The sequence below is a fragment of the Rhinopithecus roxellana genome, chromosome 19 (genome assembly GCF_007565055.1).
Source record: "Rhinopithecus roxellana isolate Shanxi Qingling chromosome 19, ASM756505v1, whole genome shotgun sequence".
Lineage (NCBI taxonomy): Eukaryota > Metazoa > Chordata > Mammalia > Primates > Cercopithecidae > Rhinopithecus > Rhinopithecus roxellana.
Window position 1 is genome coordinate 34,445,090 of NC_044567.1, and position 21,283 is coordinate 34,466,372.

At 42.2% G+C, this 21,283-nt stretch overlaps 1 protein-coding gene and 2 pseudogenes across 3 annotated transcripts in view; all 3 read left to right on the forward strand.

Moving 5' to 3' along the window:
• Window positions 1–10,798, forward strand: part of PMP22 (peripheral myelin protein 22) — a 35,795-nt gene extending 24,997 nt beyond the window's left edge. For both annotated transcript variants that reach the window (XM_010370570.2, XM_010370569.2), the window contains exons 4-5: window positions 604–744; window positions 9,497–10,798. In XM_010370570.2, coding sequence (XP_010368872.1) covers window positions 604–744; window positions 9,497–9,660 — 305 coding nt within the window. In that variant the 3' untranslated portion in view covers window positions 9,661–10,798. The remainder of the gene's footprint in view (window positions 1–603; window positions 745–9,496) is intronic.
• LOC115895061 lies at window positions 2,333–2,430 on the forward strand (annotated as a pseudogene).
• Window positions 10,799–18,663: 7,865 nt separating the features above from the next.
• LOC104661287 lies at window positions 18,664–19,252 on the forward strand (annotated as a pseudogene). The gene has a single exon (XR_747829.2). The product of XR_747829.2 is annotated as a protein SREK1IP1 pseudogene (transcript).
• Window positions 19,253–21,283: the final 2,031 nt, after the last annotated feature.

Consider the following 21,283-nt stretch of genomic DNA (forward strand, 5'->3'; position numbering starts at 1 on the left):
CCGATAAGCTCTTCAAAGACCCCTGAGGGCAAGAAGAGGGAAGGCAGTAGGCAGGGCTCAGGCCCTCTTTAACACAGACACATATACACAAGTAACACATTTGCACCAACACTGGAAGGAAATTCAATATATTTTAAAATGACTTTAACTCCTAGTGGTGGAACTATAGACATTTTTTTACAGCCCTTCCCTAAATGTTCATATGTGTTTTATATATATGTGTGTGTCATGTATTTGTATACGTGTATGTACACATCTATATATAGAAACATACATATATATGCATATTTGTACATGTAGGTATATAAGTATGTAATGTGTACATATCGGTACATATATGTGTGTGTATGTGTATACATCGGTACCTATATATGTATGTGTATATCTATATAATTTTTCCTCCAATAGAAACTGAAATAAAGGATTACTTTTTAGATTGCGAAAGTAAATTGTCTGAGTTCTGCTAAGGAAAAAGGGCTTCTGCTTCTGCTGCCTGTGAGGACTGTGCTGTCAGCAGTCACGGCCCCTCAGGCCCTGCACCTCAAGGCAGAGCCCTCCCCCAGCCACGGCCAGCTCTCTTAACCGAGTGTCTCTTTTCCCCAGAATGGCTGCAGTCTGTCCAGGCCACGATGATCCTGTCGATCATCTTCAGCGTTCTGTCTCTGTTCCTGTTCTTCTGCCAACTCTTCACCCTCACCAAGGGGGGCAGGTTTTACATCACTGGAATCTTCCAAATCCTTGCTGGTAAGTTGTGGATGGTAAAGTCCGTGTGGAAGCGGGGCCTATCCAAGTCTGTGGAATGATTAGTTTAGTAGAAAGATGTGGCCTCAGAATGGCTGATGTTCATGAGTCTCCCCATTGGATGCTTTCCATAAAGTGAGTGTGGGTGCTTGTATGTGTGGGTGTGTACGTATATGTGTCTTAGAACTTGGGACTTGGAACTCTCTCCTTCTCCCTGGAATGAGATGCTTATGAAAGAGAACTTAGAGAATCTGGAAGGAAGGTCCTCACCCAAGCCAGGCGTATCACCAAGAATGAAACGGCAATCTGGACACATAATCAGAGGTGAATACTGAGGCTATCCATAGTGCAAAGGTCAGGCTTGAGAGCTGTTTCCTGTAGATTACATTATGCCTCCAGAAAATGGCCCCGATGTGCTAAGAACTGGCAAAGTTGTTATCAGGTATGTGTCTTCTACCAGCAGGTAGTGATGAAGTCACACTGACATTTTCACCTTCCTTGCTTCCAGTTCCTAGATTCCACTGGGCTTTGATTGACTGTGGTCATCCTCTGATATCTTCATTTTGTCGCTCCTGTGTCACATATTGTCATTTCCAAACATGGGGCCATGACAACACATGAAAACACATGAGAGGTCTCCTTAATCTCCTCCCCAAACTGTCTTCAAGTTCCCTCATTAAATACATTTTAAATATGCACAGTGTGCAGAGACCTAGAAACTTCTATTACACAGGGTGACATCTTCCAATATTTTTCTGGATTCTGCCTAGCATCTTGCTTCATTAGCTCTTATATGTCTGTCTGTTGACTTACTGTTGACGGAGCCAGCAGGGCATTGGACAGAAGTAAAAGCCAGATGTAGTGGTGGATTTCGTGGTCCAAATTCGTAGATCACAAACTTCATATGTACCAGAGCATGTCTAGGTACTGTGAGATGTTCTCAATTCTGACCCTCTGAGAGGGCAAAGGATGTAACATCTCTTCTCTGAGTTGGTTGTCAGAATGCCTGTAGTACCATTTCACCACCCTGTGCTCAGGAGCAGTCATTGGAAGGTTGAAAGCAGCCCATGTGTTTTTGATGGATATAATGTCTTAAATAGGATTGTATGGGAAGACATAGCCGGAAGTTAGAGTTGGTGACCTTGTCTAGAAGCCAGAGAGTTCCCCTTTCCTGAAAAAAGGAAGTAAATGATTAACCACTTCTCATTAAATACTTAAATACAACATTTCAATACTCACGGTTTTGAGATTTCAAAACCAGACAATGTTTTGCTACTTACCCATGTCTTATGACACCAAGTCAAGCTCCTGGATGGTTGCCGGCTCTGTTAAATGACTAATTATGCAAGGAGATATCATTTCTAGGTACGTTAAAGTGAAGAGTTATCCTTACCCAATTTTCAGTTGTAATAAAGACAACTGTAACATATTCTGGGGTTTCTTTCTTTTCTTTTTCTTTTTTTTTTTTTTTTGCTTACTTGTTTTAGTTTGATATCAAATCAAATAATGATCATATCCATTGCATCAGTAGATATGCCCTCAAGATAATATGGATTTAGAACCAGAAGTTTCATAATGTATTTATATTGAAATGTTAGTTTCATAAGCGATGATTGGGTTTTCATGCTCATGTGTGAGATGTGCCTCTCTCAAACCTTGTTATGATGTTGGCACATTACCCATCTGATGTGAAAAAAATTACATTTTATTTGTACAGGCTCATTATTCTACTGATGAATACTTTGAGCCCACCAGAGGGTAAATGAATGCCCAAGGTCACCCAGTTTATGACAGGGATGAGTGAGTGTTATGCCGAATATAGTGAGGTACTTCTCCATATATTTTAAAGACAGAATCCACCAAAAAATTTAAAGAACACAAAATCCGAGGCAGAAGCTCTGGCTTTTATATTATCTTTTGTTGGAACTGATTTACAGTGGAAGGTAAATGCAAATTTGCATCATGTATTATTCTGAAGTTCCAAACAGCTGTGATGAATACAAGCCTGTAGCATAAGACCCAGTCACACTGAAAATATGGAGCCAAGAAGAAGCAAGCTGCTGTTGAACGGGCTCCTTGGGTTAGCTAGTACCTTCATCTTCATTCATCCTGCTGAGCTGTTTCAGCTTTAAGTCCTTTAGCAATGTCTTTTTAGCAACATCATTACATCATTTTAGGCCAAAACTCAAAGTTCAGAGATAAGAACACTTAGGTCACTCGTGTAACTGCACTGTGTGTTAAAAGTATTTCAGTTCAGCCAAACACTCTTCTAGGTATTGCAATTTAAGTACATTTACTAATCCACTCTTGCTTCACTATCTTCATTCTCCTCCCAAGTCAATACAAGATGTTTAGAACTGTGCTGAAAGTGCAGAATTCCTAATGTAAAAGCACATGACTTTGTCCTCTTTATCCCCTTTAAATTTAACTGCTTACCTCTCATGAGACTGAATTTTCAGTTATCTGTTGGTCCACATTTGAATACGAAGTTATCTTGAATTTGAAATGCTGAGCTGTAATAGTGGTTGTATTTTGTAAGTCTGGAGAGTGTCCTGTCCTCCATTGTTAATCCCAGTCAATGTCATCTGAGAGTTGGTCTCCAGGGAACCTCAGATCTCTAGGATGTTGCACTGGAAATGGTTGCAGGGTCTTTCCACTAATGCTGAGAACCGAAGGAGTTAGGAACTCTACTTGGAGATTTCCTGGTTCTCTTATCGTGTAACAGTTGTAAGTCAATTTTGTCATAGGGTTTTCCGACTCACAGACTAGTAAGAAGTGATTAAAGAGCTAATTAGAGTAGGGTTGCTGGAGATGAGAAACCCAGGTTTTGAGAAAACCTGGGAAGTGACAACTTAACATCAAAGAAGTAGTTAGAAAAGCTAAAACTGACAAAGAGAAGGAAAGAAAAGAAAGAAGGGAAAGAAAGGAAGAGAGGGAGGACAGAAGGAAGAAGAAAGTAGCTCCACACTCATGGGATGTAAAATCTACGCGCGTGCATGCCTGGCAAATGCCTGTCCAATGCACTGGAGCATTTTAAGTGGAAGCCACTAGAATCTCTGTGTAGTCTCCGGAAGTGGCTGTTATGGGCTGCATTATCTCTGCACAGCTTCCTCTTGGTGGACCCAGCTGTGGTCTTTATGGATGGCACACATGAGCTTTCAGGAAAAGCACACGAAAGACGTTAGGGCTCTTGGAGCTGACTATAGGTTTGGGAGTTGTCTCTGTCTCCTTGCTCTAGATTACAGCTCTGTGTGTCATGTGGGGTCTCCATGGTTTGCCAAATCATCTCTTCCTTGCTTAGCCACCAGGCTCACAGTTAGGAACTATCTCTTCTTGATTGCATTAGGTTGGTTGCTTCTTAAATGCATATCAAAAGCCTCCTTCCTTTAGTTCAATGCTTTCAACCTGGGCAGTGCATCAGAATCACCTGAGGTCCTTTTTTTATTAAAAAAGTGACAGTGGGCTGGGCGCAGTGGCTCGTGCCTGTAATCCCAGCACTTTGGGAGGCTGAGGTGGGCAGATCGCTTGAGGTCAGGCATTCAAGACCAGCCTGGCCAACATGGTGAAACCCTGTCTCTACTAAAAATAAAAAAATAACCAGGTGTAGTGGTGCGCACCTGTATTCCCAGCTACTTGGGAAACTGAGGCAGAGGAGAATCACTTGAACCCAGGAGGTGGAGGTTGCAGTGAGCCAAGATTGTGCCACTGCACTCCAGCCTGGGTGACAGAATGAGACTGTCTCAAAAAAAAAAAAAAAAAAAAAAAAAAAAAAAAAAAAGACAGTATTCAGGCCTTATCCCTGGAGACTCATTTAATAGTTCTGGGATGGATCCACTGCCTAGGTGACTCTGATGTGCATTTAGGGTTGGGAACCACTGACATAGCCATTAAACTGTCCCTAATCCCACTGTAAGATTTTCTAGGATATTTCCCCAGAAATAGCTAAACCAACTTCTTAGAGAAGGAACATCCTGATCATGTGTCTGGACTTTGGAGTCATTCTTATTTTCAGAACCTATAGCCATCTATTCTGAGACAGTAGTTATCCGTGCCTTAGCTCTGTTGGGTTGGGTCACACTAGACTGGAAAACATCTAGAAATTAACCTAGAAACAGACCTAAAAGAAAGATTTGCACGTTTTGATTTATTTCACTGCTTATACCCAGCATCAAGCTCCATGTGGGGCACATAGAGGAGCCTGAATAAAACTATTGGTTGGATGATTAGATAATTGTGTTCCCTTGGCAGAATCAAACTCAAGTCAAATGTGTAGTTACTGGGATTAAGAACAGAAAGAGTAGAGGGGGCTCCTGAGTGAGTTTCACTTTCTCTTTTTGTTATTGCTGTTCATTTGTTTTGTTAATAAAAGATCAATATAGCCATAGAGCATTTAGAATAAAAGGATTTGGGCCAGATGTGGTGGCTAATGCCTGTAATCCCAACACTGTGGAAGACTGAGGCAAGAGGATTGCATGAAGCCAGGAGTTTGAGACCAGCCTGGGCAGCAAAGCGAGATGCCATCTCTACAAAAAATGATTTAAAAATTAGCCGGGTGCCTTGGAGCACGCCTGTGGTCCCAGCTATTCAGGAGGCTGAGGGAGGAGGATTGCTTGAATCTGGGAGGTCAAGACTACAGTAAACTATGATCAGGTCTCTGTGCTTGCTACAGCCTGGGTGACAGAGAGACCCTGCCTCTCTAAGAAAAAAAAGAAAGAATTTGATGGGGGGAATTAATAAAAGTTCAGTGCCATCCTGTTCACAGTGATTCAAAGATGGCTTATGTAGAATACCACATTTAGACATTTTTGTTAGGGGTAAATGATTATGGATGTCTCATTGGCCATACCCAGATCAGAGTCAATGCTATGGGTGGCTTTCTAGGCAGCAATGGTCACTTGATACTGAAAATGAAAAAGAAGTGGGCTTCAATCACAGAAACACAGAGAAGCTTCTTACTTTCAGAGGAACAGGCCTCACAGCCTCTTCCTGCCCTAGCTTATCACCCTGAGGATGAAGGGGGAGGGAGACAGAGGCACCCACTCATCAACCCAACATCATAGCTGCACCTTCCAGTGACCACCCCGGTGGTCTCACTGACATCCCTTTCCAACCAACTTCTCTCTGGCTTCTGCCCCAGGCTCTCAAATGAAAGTGCTTTTGCTGAGGTTACCAAAGTACACTTTGAAGTCTTTAATTTGTTGGATCACTCTGCTCCTTTCAATACAGTTAGCTACTCACTCTTTGAAGCTTTATTCCTCTGGCTTCTGAGACATCGCTGTGTTCCCACTTGCCTGAGTGAACACACCAGGCGGTCGTGCTGGCCTCTCTTCTATCCCTTGCCCCACAGCCAGCCTTCTACTGAGTCCTGTGTTTGGTCAGCATCCTCCATAGGCATTACACCTATTTCTTTTGTCTTGACTCACTAACCCCAGTGCAGCTATGCAAAGGCCTCCTCATGCACCTTCCAGCTACCTGCCTTGTCCCTGCCCCCGAATCCATTTTCTGCACTGTGGCCAGAGTGATCATTCTAAAACATGCATCTGATCATGTTTCTCCTCTGCTGAAGGTTCCTCAGAGGCTTCTCATCACAACTTCCTTAACATGTCATGTAAGGTCCTCTCTTTCCTGACCCTTAGTGAGCTATCAGCCTATTATGTGAGAGTCCATGTGGCTTCTCCAGTTCCCCAGTATGGATTCAGTGCCCGTCTATGCTCTTGGGGCAACTGGTGCATTTCCTTCCCTCTCTCGAAATTCCATCGGGCGATCTCGAAATTATATGCAAATGTCTGTCTTCTAGACACACAGTCCTTAAGGTAGGAGCCGTGTCTCACTTACCTTGGTGCATCTAGAACAGCAGCTAGAAGAGTGCCCGCATGCAGTAGGCACTCATTAAATGTTCACTGAACCAAAGGGAGTGGAAATGATAAGGATGTACTGGAAATTCCCTCAGCTGCTTCCTTTGACCTTGGCCCCTTGGGTGCTCCCTTCCAAAAGCTCTGGGCTCTAATCACTCACGTGGAGTTGCAGTCACTGTTCAAGGAGCTTAAGACTTTCTCTTCAAAAGGGCTTTAGGGAGAACTTGCAGGAAGTTGTTGCAGACCTAGCCATCCTGAGACAGGGAGAAACTCTTGTAAGTTGAATGCCCAGCATACATTTGTGTTGTCTGGACAGGGTCAGTGTCCTTCTGCTTAAAGCCGACCTATGCTCCCAGACTCAGGCCCCTCCCAGGGAGTCCCGGTCATTGCCAAAGAGCAGAACATCTGCCTGTGCCTCAGGGTCTCACTTACCCTTGCCACAGGGACCTGGTGATGCATCTCCACCTACTGGTTGCTGAGAAAGTGAGTGACAATCCACTTATTAGGAGGAGTATTTGGCTTTTGGATGACTACTGGATGACATTAACTGCCTTGGGTTGCAGACAGCAGGAACCCAGCCGAAGAATCATTCTTCTCTCTGTTTCAGTGTACATCTATTGCTTTACATGCAGACAATCTCGTAATAATATATTCCCAAAAACATCAGTCTCCTGACAACAATCATATAAAGTGTGTATCCTCTCTTTGGCTTTGTAGGTATCTGAGTCTACCGCTTATCACAGTTCAGCTTAGAGTCATTCACGGCTAAGATTCTACTAAGATGAGAGTCATACGCATTAAGCTGTGTAGCCACTGCACTTCTGTATATTGCCTCTTTCTGTCCCTCTTGTTCAAGGATGGAATCTGATATTTCCTCTTAGCCAGTGAAATCGGGGAGTAGTTGGTCCACTCAGCTCCCGAGGCATTTCTCATGCCAGATCTGGTTAGACAGCCCATTTAGGAGCCCTGCCTGCATGATAGTAAGTGTTGTCCTGCCCTAGTAGCACTCTGTTAGCACCTTGCTCTCTGCTAAGATCACGTTTCCTTTTTTATAGCCCTGCCCTCATTAGATAAATCAGACAGAGCCCAAGAGACAACTTCAGTATGTCTTTCTTTTTTTTTTTGAGACGGAGTCTCGCTCTGTCGCCCAGGCTGGAGTGCAGTGGTACGATCTCGGCTCACTGCAACCTCCACCTCCCGGGTTCACGCCATTCTCCTGCCTCATCCTCTCGAATAGCTGGTACTACAGGCGCCCGCCACCATGCCCAGCTAATTTTTGTAGTTTTAGTAGAGACGAGGTTTCACCGTGTTGGCCAGGATGGTCTCGATCTCCTGACCTCGTGGTCCACCCGCCTCGGCCTCCCAAAGTGCTGGGATTACAGGCATGAGCCACTGCGCCTGGCCAACTTCAGTATTTCTTAAAGACAAGAGTTAGCACTTTGGAGAGGCAAGCCATGGAACAGTGGGACAAGATAATTAAGGATCCTGGACCTCAAGGCAAATAAAGTGTGTCCCCAGCAGATCAAAACTGCTGTTTTCCTCAATCAACAATTAACCAGCGATGATTTCGCTCCTGACATGGCCATCTTTGCTGTTTTCTGAACTTCCTGTAGGTGGCAGGTCCTGGATGCTGTCCCATCTTGGTTCCAAGACTATTGTATGGCTCTCTTGACGGGGGCCAATCAAGCGGGAGTTTTCTCCTCTGAGTTGCAGGAGGACAGGCTTCACAGGGTGGTTCATGTGGCGTATTCCCACTTCTGTACTGTCCTCAAACAAAGTTGCAGTGTCCAGTAAAACAGCAGCCCAAATAGCAGTGAGGTTAGATGTAGGTGGCCGGGGGGGGGGGGGAGCGGGTGCATTGGGAGCTCTGGAACTGCATGAATCCCACACGGCATACTGGATTTATAATAGAGTCACTCAGAGCTTCTCAAAGACCCTGTTTTCAGGGAGGAAACAGACCAGGCTTTGTGCAGCTCCAGGCTGGGGTGCTGACATCACTGGACCCCTCCTTGTGGGGAAGCACTGACTGTCATGTGGGCTGGGGCCATCAGTTTGAGTGTGGCTGCTCCACAGGGCCCAAGGTGGAGGGTCTTTCTTCTCTTTCCCACACCGAAGGGCCGCACTGGTGGGCCAGGGAGGGTCGCTTGACCTGCCTGCGTATCCAATGCCCTTTAGCCTTCTTTGGGCTTCAGATGCAACCTTGGGGCACCCAGGGAAATGGAGCTTGCCTTTGATCATTTTCCCCCTCCACAGCGTGGCTTCCCACTCGTACTGTCTGCTGCGTCCTCATTTCTTCCTCACTTTCTTTTTTCCCCTCCACACATTTCTTTGTCTGTTTGGCAGTGTCCATAGTCATTGCTTGCTTCACCTGGTACGTGGCAACTCTGCTAGGGGGACTATAGGCCCTTGTGGTCTGCATGGAGCTTAATCCTTTTACCATGGCGTGACTCTAATAATGGTAAAATGTCACTTCACTTCCATTGGCTTCAGGTAATGCCACTACTCATTTGTAGAGTGGCGCATAGATTTCCAGGGGCTTCCATACCCAACCACCCTTGCAAAGAGACAGGTAGGTTTTTCTTGTAGCCTGAATGCCTGCTGGCCATGTAGTGTGGCCTGGGAACTGACGATAGTTAAAGAGAGAGAAATAGGGCAGAAAAGGTAAATAAAACCCTCAGAGATTAAGGCCTGGATGGCCGAGATTGGAAGTAGAGAGCAAGTCATTTTCCTTGTTCCCATATTTTTGAGCTACCTCCTTTCAATTCTGGACCTGGAAGTAGATTTCTTTCCAGAGGTAGAAATGTTCTTCCTACCCAGTGTTTGTCAGCATCTGGGGTGGCAAAGACGGGGCTGGTCTACCATGGACTCTCCCTCACCCAGCTTTCCCTCTCCTCCCCCAGGTCTGTGTGTGATGAGTGCTGCGGCCATCTACACGGTGAGGCACCCGGAATGGCATCTCAACTCAGATTACTCCTACGGCTTTGCCTACATCCTGGCCTGGGTGGCCTTCCCCCTGGCCCTTCTCAGCGGTGTCGTCTACGTGATCTTGCGGAAACGCGAATGAGGCGCCCAGACGGTCTGTCTGAGGCTCTGAGCGTACACAGGGAAGGGAGGAAGGGAAACCAGAAAACAGAAAAAAAAAAAAAGAGCTAGCCCAAAATCCCAAACTCAAACCAAATCAAACAGAAAGCAGTGGAGGTGGGGGTTGCTGTTGATTGAGATGTATATAATATCTCCGGTTTATAAAACCTATTTATAACACTTTTTACATATATGTACATAGTATTGTTTGCTTTTTATGTTGACCATCAGCCTCGTGTTGAACCTTAAAGAAGTAGCTAAGGAACTTTACATCCTAACAGTATAATCCAGCTCAGTATTTTTGTTTTGTTTTTTGTTTGTTTGTTTTGTTTTACCCAGAAATAAAATAACTCCATCTTGCCCCTTCCCTTTCATCTGAAAGAAGATACCTCCCTCCCAGTCCACCTCATTTAGAAAATCAAAGTGTGGGTAGAAACCCCAAATGTCCAAAAGCCCTTTTCTGGTGGGTGACCCAGTGCATCCAACAGAAACAGCCGCTGCCTGAACCTCTGTGTGAAGCTTTACGTGCACACGGACAAAATGCCCAAACTGGAGCCCTCGCAAAAACACGGCTTGTGGCTTTGGCATACTTGCCCTTACAGGTGGAGTATCTCGGTCACACATCTAAAGGAGACATCAGTGACAACAAATCTTTGAAATGGTGCTATGGATTTACCATTCCTTATTATCACTAATCATCTAAACGACTCACTGGAAATCCAATTAACAATTTTACAACATAAGATAGAATGGAGACCTGAATAATTATGTGTAATATAAATGGTTTATAACTGCTTTTGTACCTAGCTAGGCTGCTATTATTACTATAATGAGTAAATCATAAAGCCTTCATCACTCCCACATTTTTCTTACGGTCAGAGCATCAGAACAAGTGTCTAGACTCCTTGGGACCGTGAGTTCCCAGGGCTTGGCTGGGTCTAGACTGTTCTGTGCCTCCAAGGACTGTCTGGCGATGACTTGTATTGGCCACCAACTGTAGATGTATATATGGTGCCCTTCTGATGCTAAGACTCCAGACCTTTTGATTTTGCTTTGCGTTTTCTGATTTTATACCAACTGTGTGGACTAAGATGCATTAAAATAAACATCAGAGTAACTCACTGGTCTCTCTTGAGTTTTTGTGGGGACTTGGGTGTGGGTACAAGGTGCCTGTTGGAGCAGGATGAAGAGCTTCAGTGGAAAGCAAACTTGAGCTGGAGATTTGGGTTATAGGATGGTGCTAAGGCACCAAAATCATAGCTATTTTACAAGCTACTATGAGCACATGGTGCCTTCATGATGTCTGTGCAAACGTCTGCTAATTGGAGACAGTTGGGAATTGTAGCTGAAATGGAAGTTGTAAATGGACTGGAAAGAACTTGAATATTCATTTAATTCAGCCCTCTCTGGTGCTCTGTTGTCTGATGACCCACATGGAAAACATGGAAGCATGTCATGAGCTGCTGTGATATACTGGGAATGTTGGCATAAGCATCTCAGATCCCTAACCTTGAGGTATGATATGGTGAAAGGTCTGAATGATGGTGACTCGAGGCCACTCTTGCAGATCTTGCAGATAAAACATTGGTTGGCACCAACTAAGCTCCTAATGCCATCCTGAAGGAGAGAAAAGGCCACCATTGTCACCCAGCTCCGGGTTTCTGAGTTGTGTCTCTTGCGTCCCTATTTTTACCCATTGACCTTTTATTGTGTGTCTGCAAAATAACAAGCAAATGATGCACTTGATAGTCCTTCATATGTTTTGTGCAACTATTTTGAATTGGGTACCAAAGATAAAGAAGGAATGACGTATATCTTAACATCGAAAGGTCACATTTTAGTGAGAGGTACAAGTAAACAAGTGACTATATTATAATAGGGTTAAGAGCATAGAAATGAGAGCCTGGGTTTGAGCCTGTCCTTTGCTCCTTACCAGCCATAGGAGCCTGGAAAGGTTACTTAAACACTAAGATTCAGTTTTCTCATCTGCAAAACAGGGATGCCAATACCAAGGGTATAGGGCTGTGGGGATTTAAAGGAAGTTATATGGATCAACTGTTCAGCATAGTGACTAGTACCTAGAAAGACTCTTAAGGATTAGAGTGGTTATCACACATGTTACAACAGAGGTGTATTTGAAAGAGCATGAAGGAGAGACGTTGACTGTTATGCAGGATTCTCAGTATCAGTCTGCACATTGGACTCTCCCATACAGGAATTCCCATTAGAGATTTGGATTCCCTGTTTCCATGATGGGACCTATCCTAGACTGTGAGGTTTAAAGAACACTTCTGGTGATTACAGCATGCAACTGGGGATGACACCTCTGAGCTAGTGCAGGAGGCCTCATACTTCAACATGCTAGTGAATCACCTGGGAAATCAGATAGCATGCAGATTCTGAAAATTCAGGCCCAGGTGGGGCTTGGTATTCTGCATTTCCAATTAGTGCCTGGGTGAGGTGGATGCTGCTTGTCCACCGACCACACTTTGAGTAGCAGGGGCCTAGCATAAAGCCACCTTCAGGCACCTTGTGCTCTTCTGTCTTCGGCTGTCTGTGACAGCAGGACTTCTCTTCTCTGAGGTTTTCAGTAGTGACCTATTACTCTGCTTTTGACTCAGATAGTTTTAAGGTGGCACAGGTGGCCATGAGATGCATGTGAGATTAAGAAAACTAGGAATTTTATTTCACAAGCTGTACTTTGAAAACATACACTTTTATTTCATAAACTTTTCTAAAATTTCATTAAAAAAAATGAATAAAAACAAAGAAGAAAACCAAAAATGGCCCTTAATCTCCCTACCCAGGTAACAGTCTTGGCATTAAAAAAAAAAAAATCATATATCTAGGATTATAACATCCTATCTTGTATCTAGAGGGAAAAATACAATTTGAAAGCCTCTTTCCCACCTACTCACAGTCTCTCGCCAAAGGTAACCATAAGACAGAGTTTCTTATGATTTTTTCCAGGAAAAAAAATTGCCCACATATGTACATCCGTCTATGTATTTTTAAAATGTACACAAAAGTGATCATACTACTCACACTGTTTTGCACTTTTCACTTAATGATAAAAATTTCAGATCATTCTATACCATTCTATACCAGCATATACCTCATGCTTTTTAGTGAACACTATTTTATTCTTTCAAAATTAGTATTTAATTGTATTGTTGTACAAACCTTTATTTAATATGTTAAATAAAGCCCTCCATTGACAAACATTTTGGTTGTGTCTAGTTTTTATTATTAATCAAAATATTTCTGTGGACATCCTTGTACATGAATATTGGTGAGTTTTTAAAAGTATGTCCAAATCTTAAACTCCTGGTAAGGATGTTGCCAAAACAGAGGGCATGTATATTTTGAAGAATCTAATAGGTATTTTCAGCTTAGTCTCCTGGAAAATTACACCAAGTCAGATGACAGTCTAGCCTTACATTCTACATATAACTCATGGAGTCCCCCCAAAACAGAGAAGGGTTAGAATAAAACACCTGAGTAGAAACAGCTTATCTGCTATCAGTTCCTTTGGTCATGATTGCTATTGATCTCTTATCTATGGGACAACTTCGCTTCCTTGGGAACCTGTCTGCCTTGAGGACCTGCAATGATAGAAGGGACATTATACTGATCCTCCACAAACAAAAACAAAAAATTATAAAGAAATGTTATGAATAATTGTAAGCAACAAATTAGACACCTTAGATGAAATGGACAAATTCCTTAGACACAATTACTGAAACTGACTCAATATGAAGTAGGTAATACGAATAGGCCTAGAATGAGTGAAGAGATTGATATATTAATACTACTACTAATAAAATATTCACAAACAAAAAAACCCAGGCCCAAATGGCTTCACTACTGAGTTCTACCAAATATTTAAAGAAGAATTAATACCAATTCTTAACAAACTCCTCTAAAAATAGAAAAGTAAGGTAGGTAACACTGGTCTCTTCTTATGAAGCCAGTGTTCCCTTGGTACCAAAACCATAGATATCACAAGAAATAAAAACTACAGACCAATATTTCTTATGAATATGAATTCAAAAATTCTTCACAAAATAATAGCAAACTATTTCAGCTGTATGTAAAAGGATTATACACCACAGACAAGTGGGATTTATCTGAGGAAGGCAAATTTCGCTCAATATCTGAAAATGAATTCGTGTAAAACATAAACAGAATAAAAAGCAAAAATCACATGATCATTTCAATAGGCTCAAAAACCCATTTGACAAAATCCAATATCCTTTCACGATAAAAACACTCAACAGACGAGCAATGAAGGGGAACTCCCTCAACCTGACAAAGGACAACTATGAAAAATCCATACCTAACATCATGTGTACTGGTGAAATATTAGATGCTTCCTCTCTAAGATCAGGAACAAGACAAGGATGTGTGCTCTCAACACCTCTATTTAACATTATACAGGGAGTTCCACCCAGTACAATTAGACAAGAAAAAGAAATACAAGGCATCCGGATTTGAAAAGAACATTAAACCTATCTCTATTCATAGATGATATCACCTTGTATATAGAAAATCCTAAGGAATCCACTAAAGACCTTTTAGAACTAGTAAAGATATTCAGCAAGAATTAATATACAAAAATCAATTATATTTGGTGAGCTGATTCTAAAATTCAAATACTTGCAATTAAAAATTTAAAAATTAAATTAAGAAAACAATTCTACTTATAATAGCATCAAAAAGGATAAAATAAATAGAAATAAATGTAACTAAAGAACTGCAAAACTTATACTGTGAAGATTATAAAATATTATTGAAAGACATTTAAAAAGATCTAAATACTAGGAAAGCCATCCCAGGTTCACGGACTGGAAAGCTTCACATTGTTAAGATGGTAATGCTCCCACACTGTTTTCAGATTCAATGCAATCCCCAATAGAATCTCAGCATATTTCTTTATAGAAATTGGCAAGCCAATTCTAAAATTCAAATGGAATTGCAAGAGAACAAGAATAACCAAAACAATCTTGAAAAGAAGAACAATGGAACAATGTAGCAGGATTCAAACATCTTGATTTCAAAACTTACTACACAACAATGGTAATTAAGACAGTGTGGTATTGGCACAAAAATATATGCATAAATCAGTGGAATAGGATTGAGAGTCTAGACATAAACCCACATATCTACAGTAAGCTGATTTTTGACTAGGGTGTCAAGACCATTCAATGAGAAAAGAATAGGCTTTTCAACAAATGGTGCTGGGACAAGTGAAAATCCATAAGCAAAAGAATGATGTTGGACCCTTATCTAACACCATATAAAAAGTTAACTCAAAATGGATCAAAGACCTAAATGTAAGAGATAAAATTATAAAACTCTTAGAAGAAAACTCATGGGTAAACTTGCATGACCTTGTATTTGACAAACGATTCTTAGCTAGAGTACCAAAAGCATAGGCAACAAAAAAGTTGATAAGTTGGATTTCAACAAAATTCAAAATTGTTGTGCTTCAAAGAACACCATCAATAAAGTGAAAAGACAGCACACCCATAGGAGAAAACATTTGCAAAGCATATGGCTGGTAAGAGCCTTGTGTCCAGAATAAGTAATAAACTTTACATCTCAATGAAAAGGCAAACATTCCAATAAAAAAGCGGGCAAAGGCCTGGAAGAGGCGTTTGTCCAAGGAAGATACACAAATGGCCAATAAGCACAGGAAAAGATACTCTGTGCCATTAGTCACCAGAGAAATGCAAATCAAAACCATGAGATACCGCTTTACACTCACGTTAGCCAGAATAAAAAAAAGACTGATAATAACACATTGGATATAGAGAAATTGGAACTCTCATACACTGCTGTTGGGAATGTGAATGGTGCTACTGCTTTGGAAAACATTCTGACAGTTCCTCAAAAGATTAAACATAGAGTTACCATGTGACACAGCAATTCCTCTCCTAGATAAGTACCAAAGAGAAATGAACACATATGTCCACACAGAAATTCATACACAGATAACCAGCATTATTATATTCATGAAAGGTGAATTATCTAATATTACATAGTATTACAGAAATTCATGGATATGCAGCATTATAACAGCATTTATTCAAAATGTAACCCAAATGTCCATTAACTGTTGAATGGATAAACAAAATTTGGTATATCTATATGCTAGAACATTATTTGATGCTAGGAATGACACTAGAACATTATTTGTCCACAAAAAGCAAAGAGGTACTGATACGTGCTACAACATGGATACACCTTGAAAACTTTAAGCTGAATGAGAGAAGCCAATTGCAAAAGACCACATATTATATAATTTCATTTATACGAAATGCCCAGAACAGAGATATCCATAGAGAAAAAAAAGTAGACTAGAGGTTGTTTCGGCCTGGGGAGTTGGAAAGGGAATGTCAGGTTGTACTAGCTAAATGGTACGACATGTCCTTTTACGAAGATGAAAATGTTTTCATAGTCACTGTGGTGATGGTTGCAAATCCTTTAAGAAATGTGAATATACAGCGGCTGGCAAGATGGCCAAATAGGAACAGCTCTGGTCTGCAGCTCCCAGCAAGATCAACGCAGAGGGTGGGTGATGTCTGCATTTCCAACTGAGGTACCTGGCTCATCTCACTGGGACTGGTTAGACAGTGGGTGCAGCCCATGGACGGCAAGCAGAAGCAGGGTGGGGCATCGCCTCACCAGGAAGTGCAAGGGGCTGGATACGTCCCTCCTCTAGCCATGGGAAGCCGTAAGGGACTGTGCCATGAGGAGCAGTGCATGCTGGCTCAGATGCTACGCTTTTCCCATGGTCTTTGCAACCCGCAGACCAGGAGACTCCCTCCAGTGCCTATGCCACCAGGACCATGGGTTTCAAGCACAAAACTGTGCAGCTGTTTGGCCAGACACAGAGCTAGCTGCAGGAGTTTCTTTTCATACCCCAGTGATGCCTGGAATGCCAGCGAGATAGAACCATTCACTCCCCTGGAAAGGGGGCTGAAGCCAGGAAGCCAAGTAGTGGTCTAACTCAGTGGATCCCACCACCACGCAGCCCAGCAAGCTGAGATCCACTGGCTTGAAATTCTCACTGCCAGCACAGCAGTCTGAAGTAGACCTGGGCTGCTCGAGCTTGGTTAGGGAAGGGGCATCAGCCATTACTGAGATTTGAGTAGGCTGTCTTCCTCTTACAGTGTAAACAAAGCTGCCAGGGAAGTTTGAACTTGGCACAGCCCACTGCAGCTCAACAAAGCCACTATAGTCAGACTGCCTCTCTAAATTCCTCCTCTCTGGGCAGGGCATCTCTGAAAGAAAGGCAGCAGCCCCAGTCAGGGGCTTATAGATAAAACTCCCGTCTCCCTGGGACAGAGCACCTGGGGGAAAGGGTGGCTGAGGGCACAACTTCAGCAGACTTAAACGTTCCTGCCCGCCAGCTCTGAAGAGAGCAGCGGATCTTTCAGCACAGCACTCGAGCTCTGCTAAGGGACAGACTGCCTCCTCAAGTGGGTCTCTGATCCCCATGCCTCCTGTCTGGGAGACGCCTCCCAAATGGGTCAATGGACACCTCATACAGGAGAGCTCTGGCTGGCATCTGGTGGGTGCCCCTCTGGGATGAAGCTTCCAGAGGAAGGAATAGACATCAATCTTTGCTGTTATGCAACCTCCGCTGGTGAGACCCAGGCAAACAGGGTCTGGAGTGGACCTCCGGCGAACTCCAGCAGACCTGCAGCAGAGGAGCCTGACTGTTAGAAGGAAAACTAACAAATGAAATGAATAGTATCAGCATCAACAAAAAGAACGTCCACACCAAAACAACATCCAAAGGTCACCAACATCAAAGACAAAAGGTAGATAAATCCATGAAGATGGGGAGAAACCAGGGCAAAAATGCTGAAAATTCCAGAAGCCAGAAAAACCTCTTCTCCTCCAAAGGATCACGACCCCTTGCCAGGAAGGGAACAAAACTGGATGGAGAATGAATTTGACAAATTGACAGAAGTAGGCTTCAGAAGGTGAGTAATAACAAACTCCTCTGAGCTAACGGAGCATGTTCTAACCCAATTCAAGGAAGCTAAGAACATTGAAAAAAGGTTAAGAGAAATTGTTAACTAGAATAACCAGTTTAGAGAACATAAATGGCCTGAAGGAGCTGAAAACCATAGCATGAGAACTTTGTGAAGCATACACAAGTATCAATAGCCTAATTGATCAAGCAGAAGAAAAGATATAAGAGATTGAAGATCAACTTAATGAAATAAAGCATGAAGACAAGATTAGCGGAAAAAGAATGAAAAGCAATGAACAAAGTCTCCAAGAAATATGGGACTATATGAAAAGAACAAATCTACGTTTGACTGGTGTACCTGAAAGTGATGGGGAGAATGGAACAAGTTGGAAAACACTCTTCAGGATATGATCCAGGAGAGCTTCCCCAACCTAGCAAGACAGGCCCACATTCAAATTCAGGAAATACAGAGAACACCACTAAGATACTCCTCGAGAAGAGCAACTCCAAGACACATAATTGTCAGATTCACCAAGGTTGAAATGAAGGAAAAAATGTTAAGGGCAGCCAGAGAGAAAGGTCGGGTTGCCCACAAAGGGAAGCCCATCAGACTAACAGTGGATCTCTCTGCAGAAACCCTACAAGCCAAAAGACAGTGGGGGCCAATATTCAACATTCTTAAAGAGAAGAATTTTCGACCCAGAATTTCATATCCAGCCAAAATAAGCTTCATAAGTGAAGGAGAAATAAAATCCTTTATAGACAAGCAAATGCTGAGAGATGTGGTCACTGCCAGGCCTGCCCTACAAGAGCTCCTGAAGGAAGTACTAAACATGGAAAAGAACAACCGGTACCAGCAACTGCAAAAACATACCAAATAGTAAAGACCATCAACACTATGAAGAAACTGCATCAACTAATGGGCAAAATAACCAGCTAGCATCGTAATGACAGGATCAAATTCACACATAACGATACTAACCTTAAAAGTAGTTCTCGCAGCTGGCGGGAAGCAAGCGCCACTTCGAAAGCCGGAGGCTCAAGTGACCCCTCTTACCACTGTCATGGCAGTCCCAGGTTGCAACAAGGACAGTGTCAGAGCAGGCTGTAAAAAATGTGGCTACCCTGGTCACCTGACTTTTGAATGCCGCAATTTTCTCCGAGTAGACCCTAAAAGGGACATAGTTTTGGATGTCAGCAGTACAAGTAGTGAAGACAGCGATGAAGAGAATGAAGAACTGAATAAATTGCAGGCATTACAGGAAAAAAGAATAAATGAAGAAGAGGAAAAGAAAAAAGAAAAAAGAAAAGAAAAAGTCAAATTGAAAAAAAAAAAGGAAAAGGTCTTACTCATCCAGTTCCACTGAAGAGGACACTTCAAAACAAAAGAAACAAAAATATCAGAAGAAAGAAAAGAAAAAAGAAAAAAATAGCAAATCAAAAAAAGGGAAACATCACAAAAAGGAAAAAAAGAAGAGAAAAAAGGAAAAGCAGTCTTCTACCCCTAATAGTTCTGAATTCTCCAGAAAGTAACTGAGACTTTGGCTTAAGCCATTAAATTTAAATATTTGTTTTTAAAATGTGTTTGCCCTTCCTTGGAATTTGCTATATATTGTGCTTTGCAATAAATCACAGCCTTTTCCCTATAGACATTTTTCGTATGTGGGACCATTATCCCTCTGGCAATATATTTTTAATGTGCTATGACTGCAAAGTAATAAATCAGTCTTGTTACTTGATAAAAAAAAAAAAAAAAGTAAATGGGATAAATGCCCCAATTAGAAGACACAGACTGGCAAACTGGATAAAGAGTCAAGACCCATTGGTGCGCTGTATTCAGGAGACCCATCTCATGTGCAAAGACAGACATAGGCTTGAAATAAAGAGATGGAGGAATATTTACCAAGCAAATGGAAAGCAAAAAAAAAAAAAAAAGCAGGAGTTGCAATCCTAGCCTCTGATAAAACAAGGCCATTACATAATGGTAAAGAGATCAACGCAACAAGAGCTAACTATCCTAAGTATGTATGTGCCCAATACAGGAGCACCCAGATTCACAAAGCAAGTTCTTCAGAGACCTACAAAGAGACTTGGACTCCCACACAATAATAATGGGAGACTTCAACACCCCTCTGTCAGTATTAGACAGATAAACGAGACAGAAAATTAACAAGGATATTCAGGACTTGAACTCAGCTCTGGACCAAGCAGACTTAATAGACATCTACAGAACTCTCCACTCCAAATCAACAGAATATACGTTCTTCTTAGCACCACATGGCACTTATTCTAAAATTGACCAAGTAATTGGAAGTAAAACACTCCTCAGCAAATGCAAAAGAGCAGAAATCACAACAAATAGTCTCTCAGACCACAGTGGAATCAAATTAGAATTTAGGATTAAGAAAACTCACTCAAGAGATCAAGACCATCCTGGCTAACACAATAAAACCCCATCTCTACTAAAAAATGTACCAAAAAGATTAGCCAGGCGTGGTGGCAGGCACTGGTAGTCCCAGCTACTCAGAAGGCTGAGGCAGGAGAATGGAGTGAACCTGAGAGGCGGAGCTTGCAGTGAGCTGAGATGGTGCCACTGCACTCCAGCCTGGGCGACAGAGTGAGACTCTGTCTCAAAAAAAAAAAAAGGAAAAAAAAAAAAAAAAGAAAATCACTCAAAACCACATAACTACATGGAAACTGAACAACCTGCTCCTGAATGACTACTGGGTAAATAACAAAATGAAGGCAGAAATAAATAAGTTCTTTGAAACCAAGAACAAATACACAACATTCCAGAATCTCTGGGACACAGCTAAAGTGTTTAGAGGGAAATTTATAGCACTAACTGCCCACAAGAGAAAGCAGGAAAGATCTAAAATTGACACCCTAACATCACTATTAAAAGAACTAGAGAAGCAAGAGCAAACAAATTCAGAGGATAGCAGAAGACAAGAAATAACTAATATCAGAGTAGAATTGAAGGAGATAGAAACACGAAAAACCATTCAAAAAATCAATGAATCAAGGAGTATTGTTATTTTTTATTTTTTTATTTTTTTGTGAAACAGAGTCTCACTCTGTTACCCAGGCTGGAGTGCAGTGGCGTGATTTCGGCTCACTGCAAGCTGCACCTCCCGGGTTCATGCCATTCTCCTGCCTCAGCCTCCCGAGCAGCTGGGACTACAGGCACCCATCACCATGCCCAGCAAATTTTTGTATTTTTAGTAGAGACGAGGTTTCACCGTGTTGGCCAGGATGGTCTTGATCTCCTGACTTTGTGGTCTGACCACCTTGGCCTCCCAAAGTGCTGGGATTACAGGTGTGAGCCACTGCGCCCAGCCCAGGAGCTGGTTTTTTGAAAAGATCAATGAAATAGATAGAATGCTAGCCAGACCAATAAGGAAGAAAAGAGAGAAGAATCAAATATATGCAATAAAAAATGATAAAGGGAATATCACCACTGATTCCACAGAAATACAAACTACCATCAGAGAATACTATAAACACCTTAATGCAAATAAACTAGAAAATCTAGAAGAAAGGGGTCAATTCCTGGACACATACACTCTCCCAAGTCTAAACCAGGAAGATGTTGAATCTCTGAATAGACCAACAA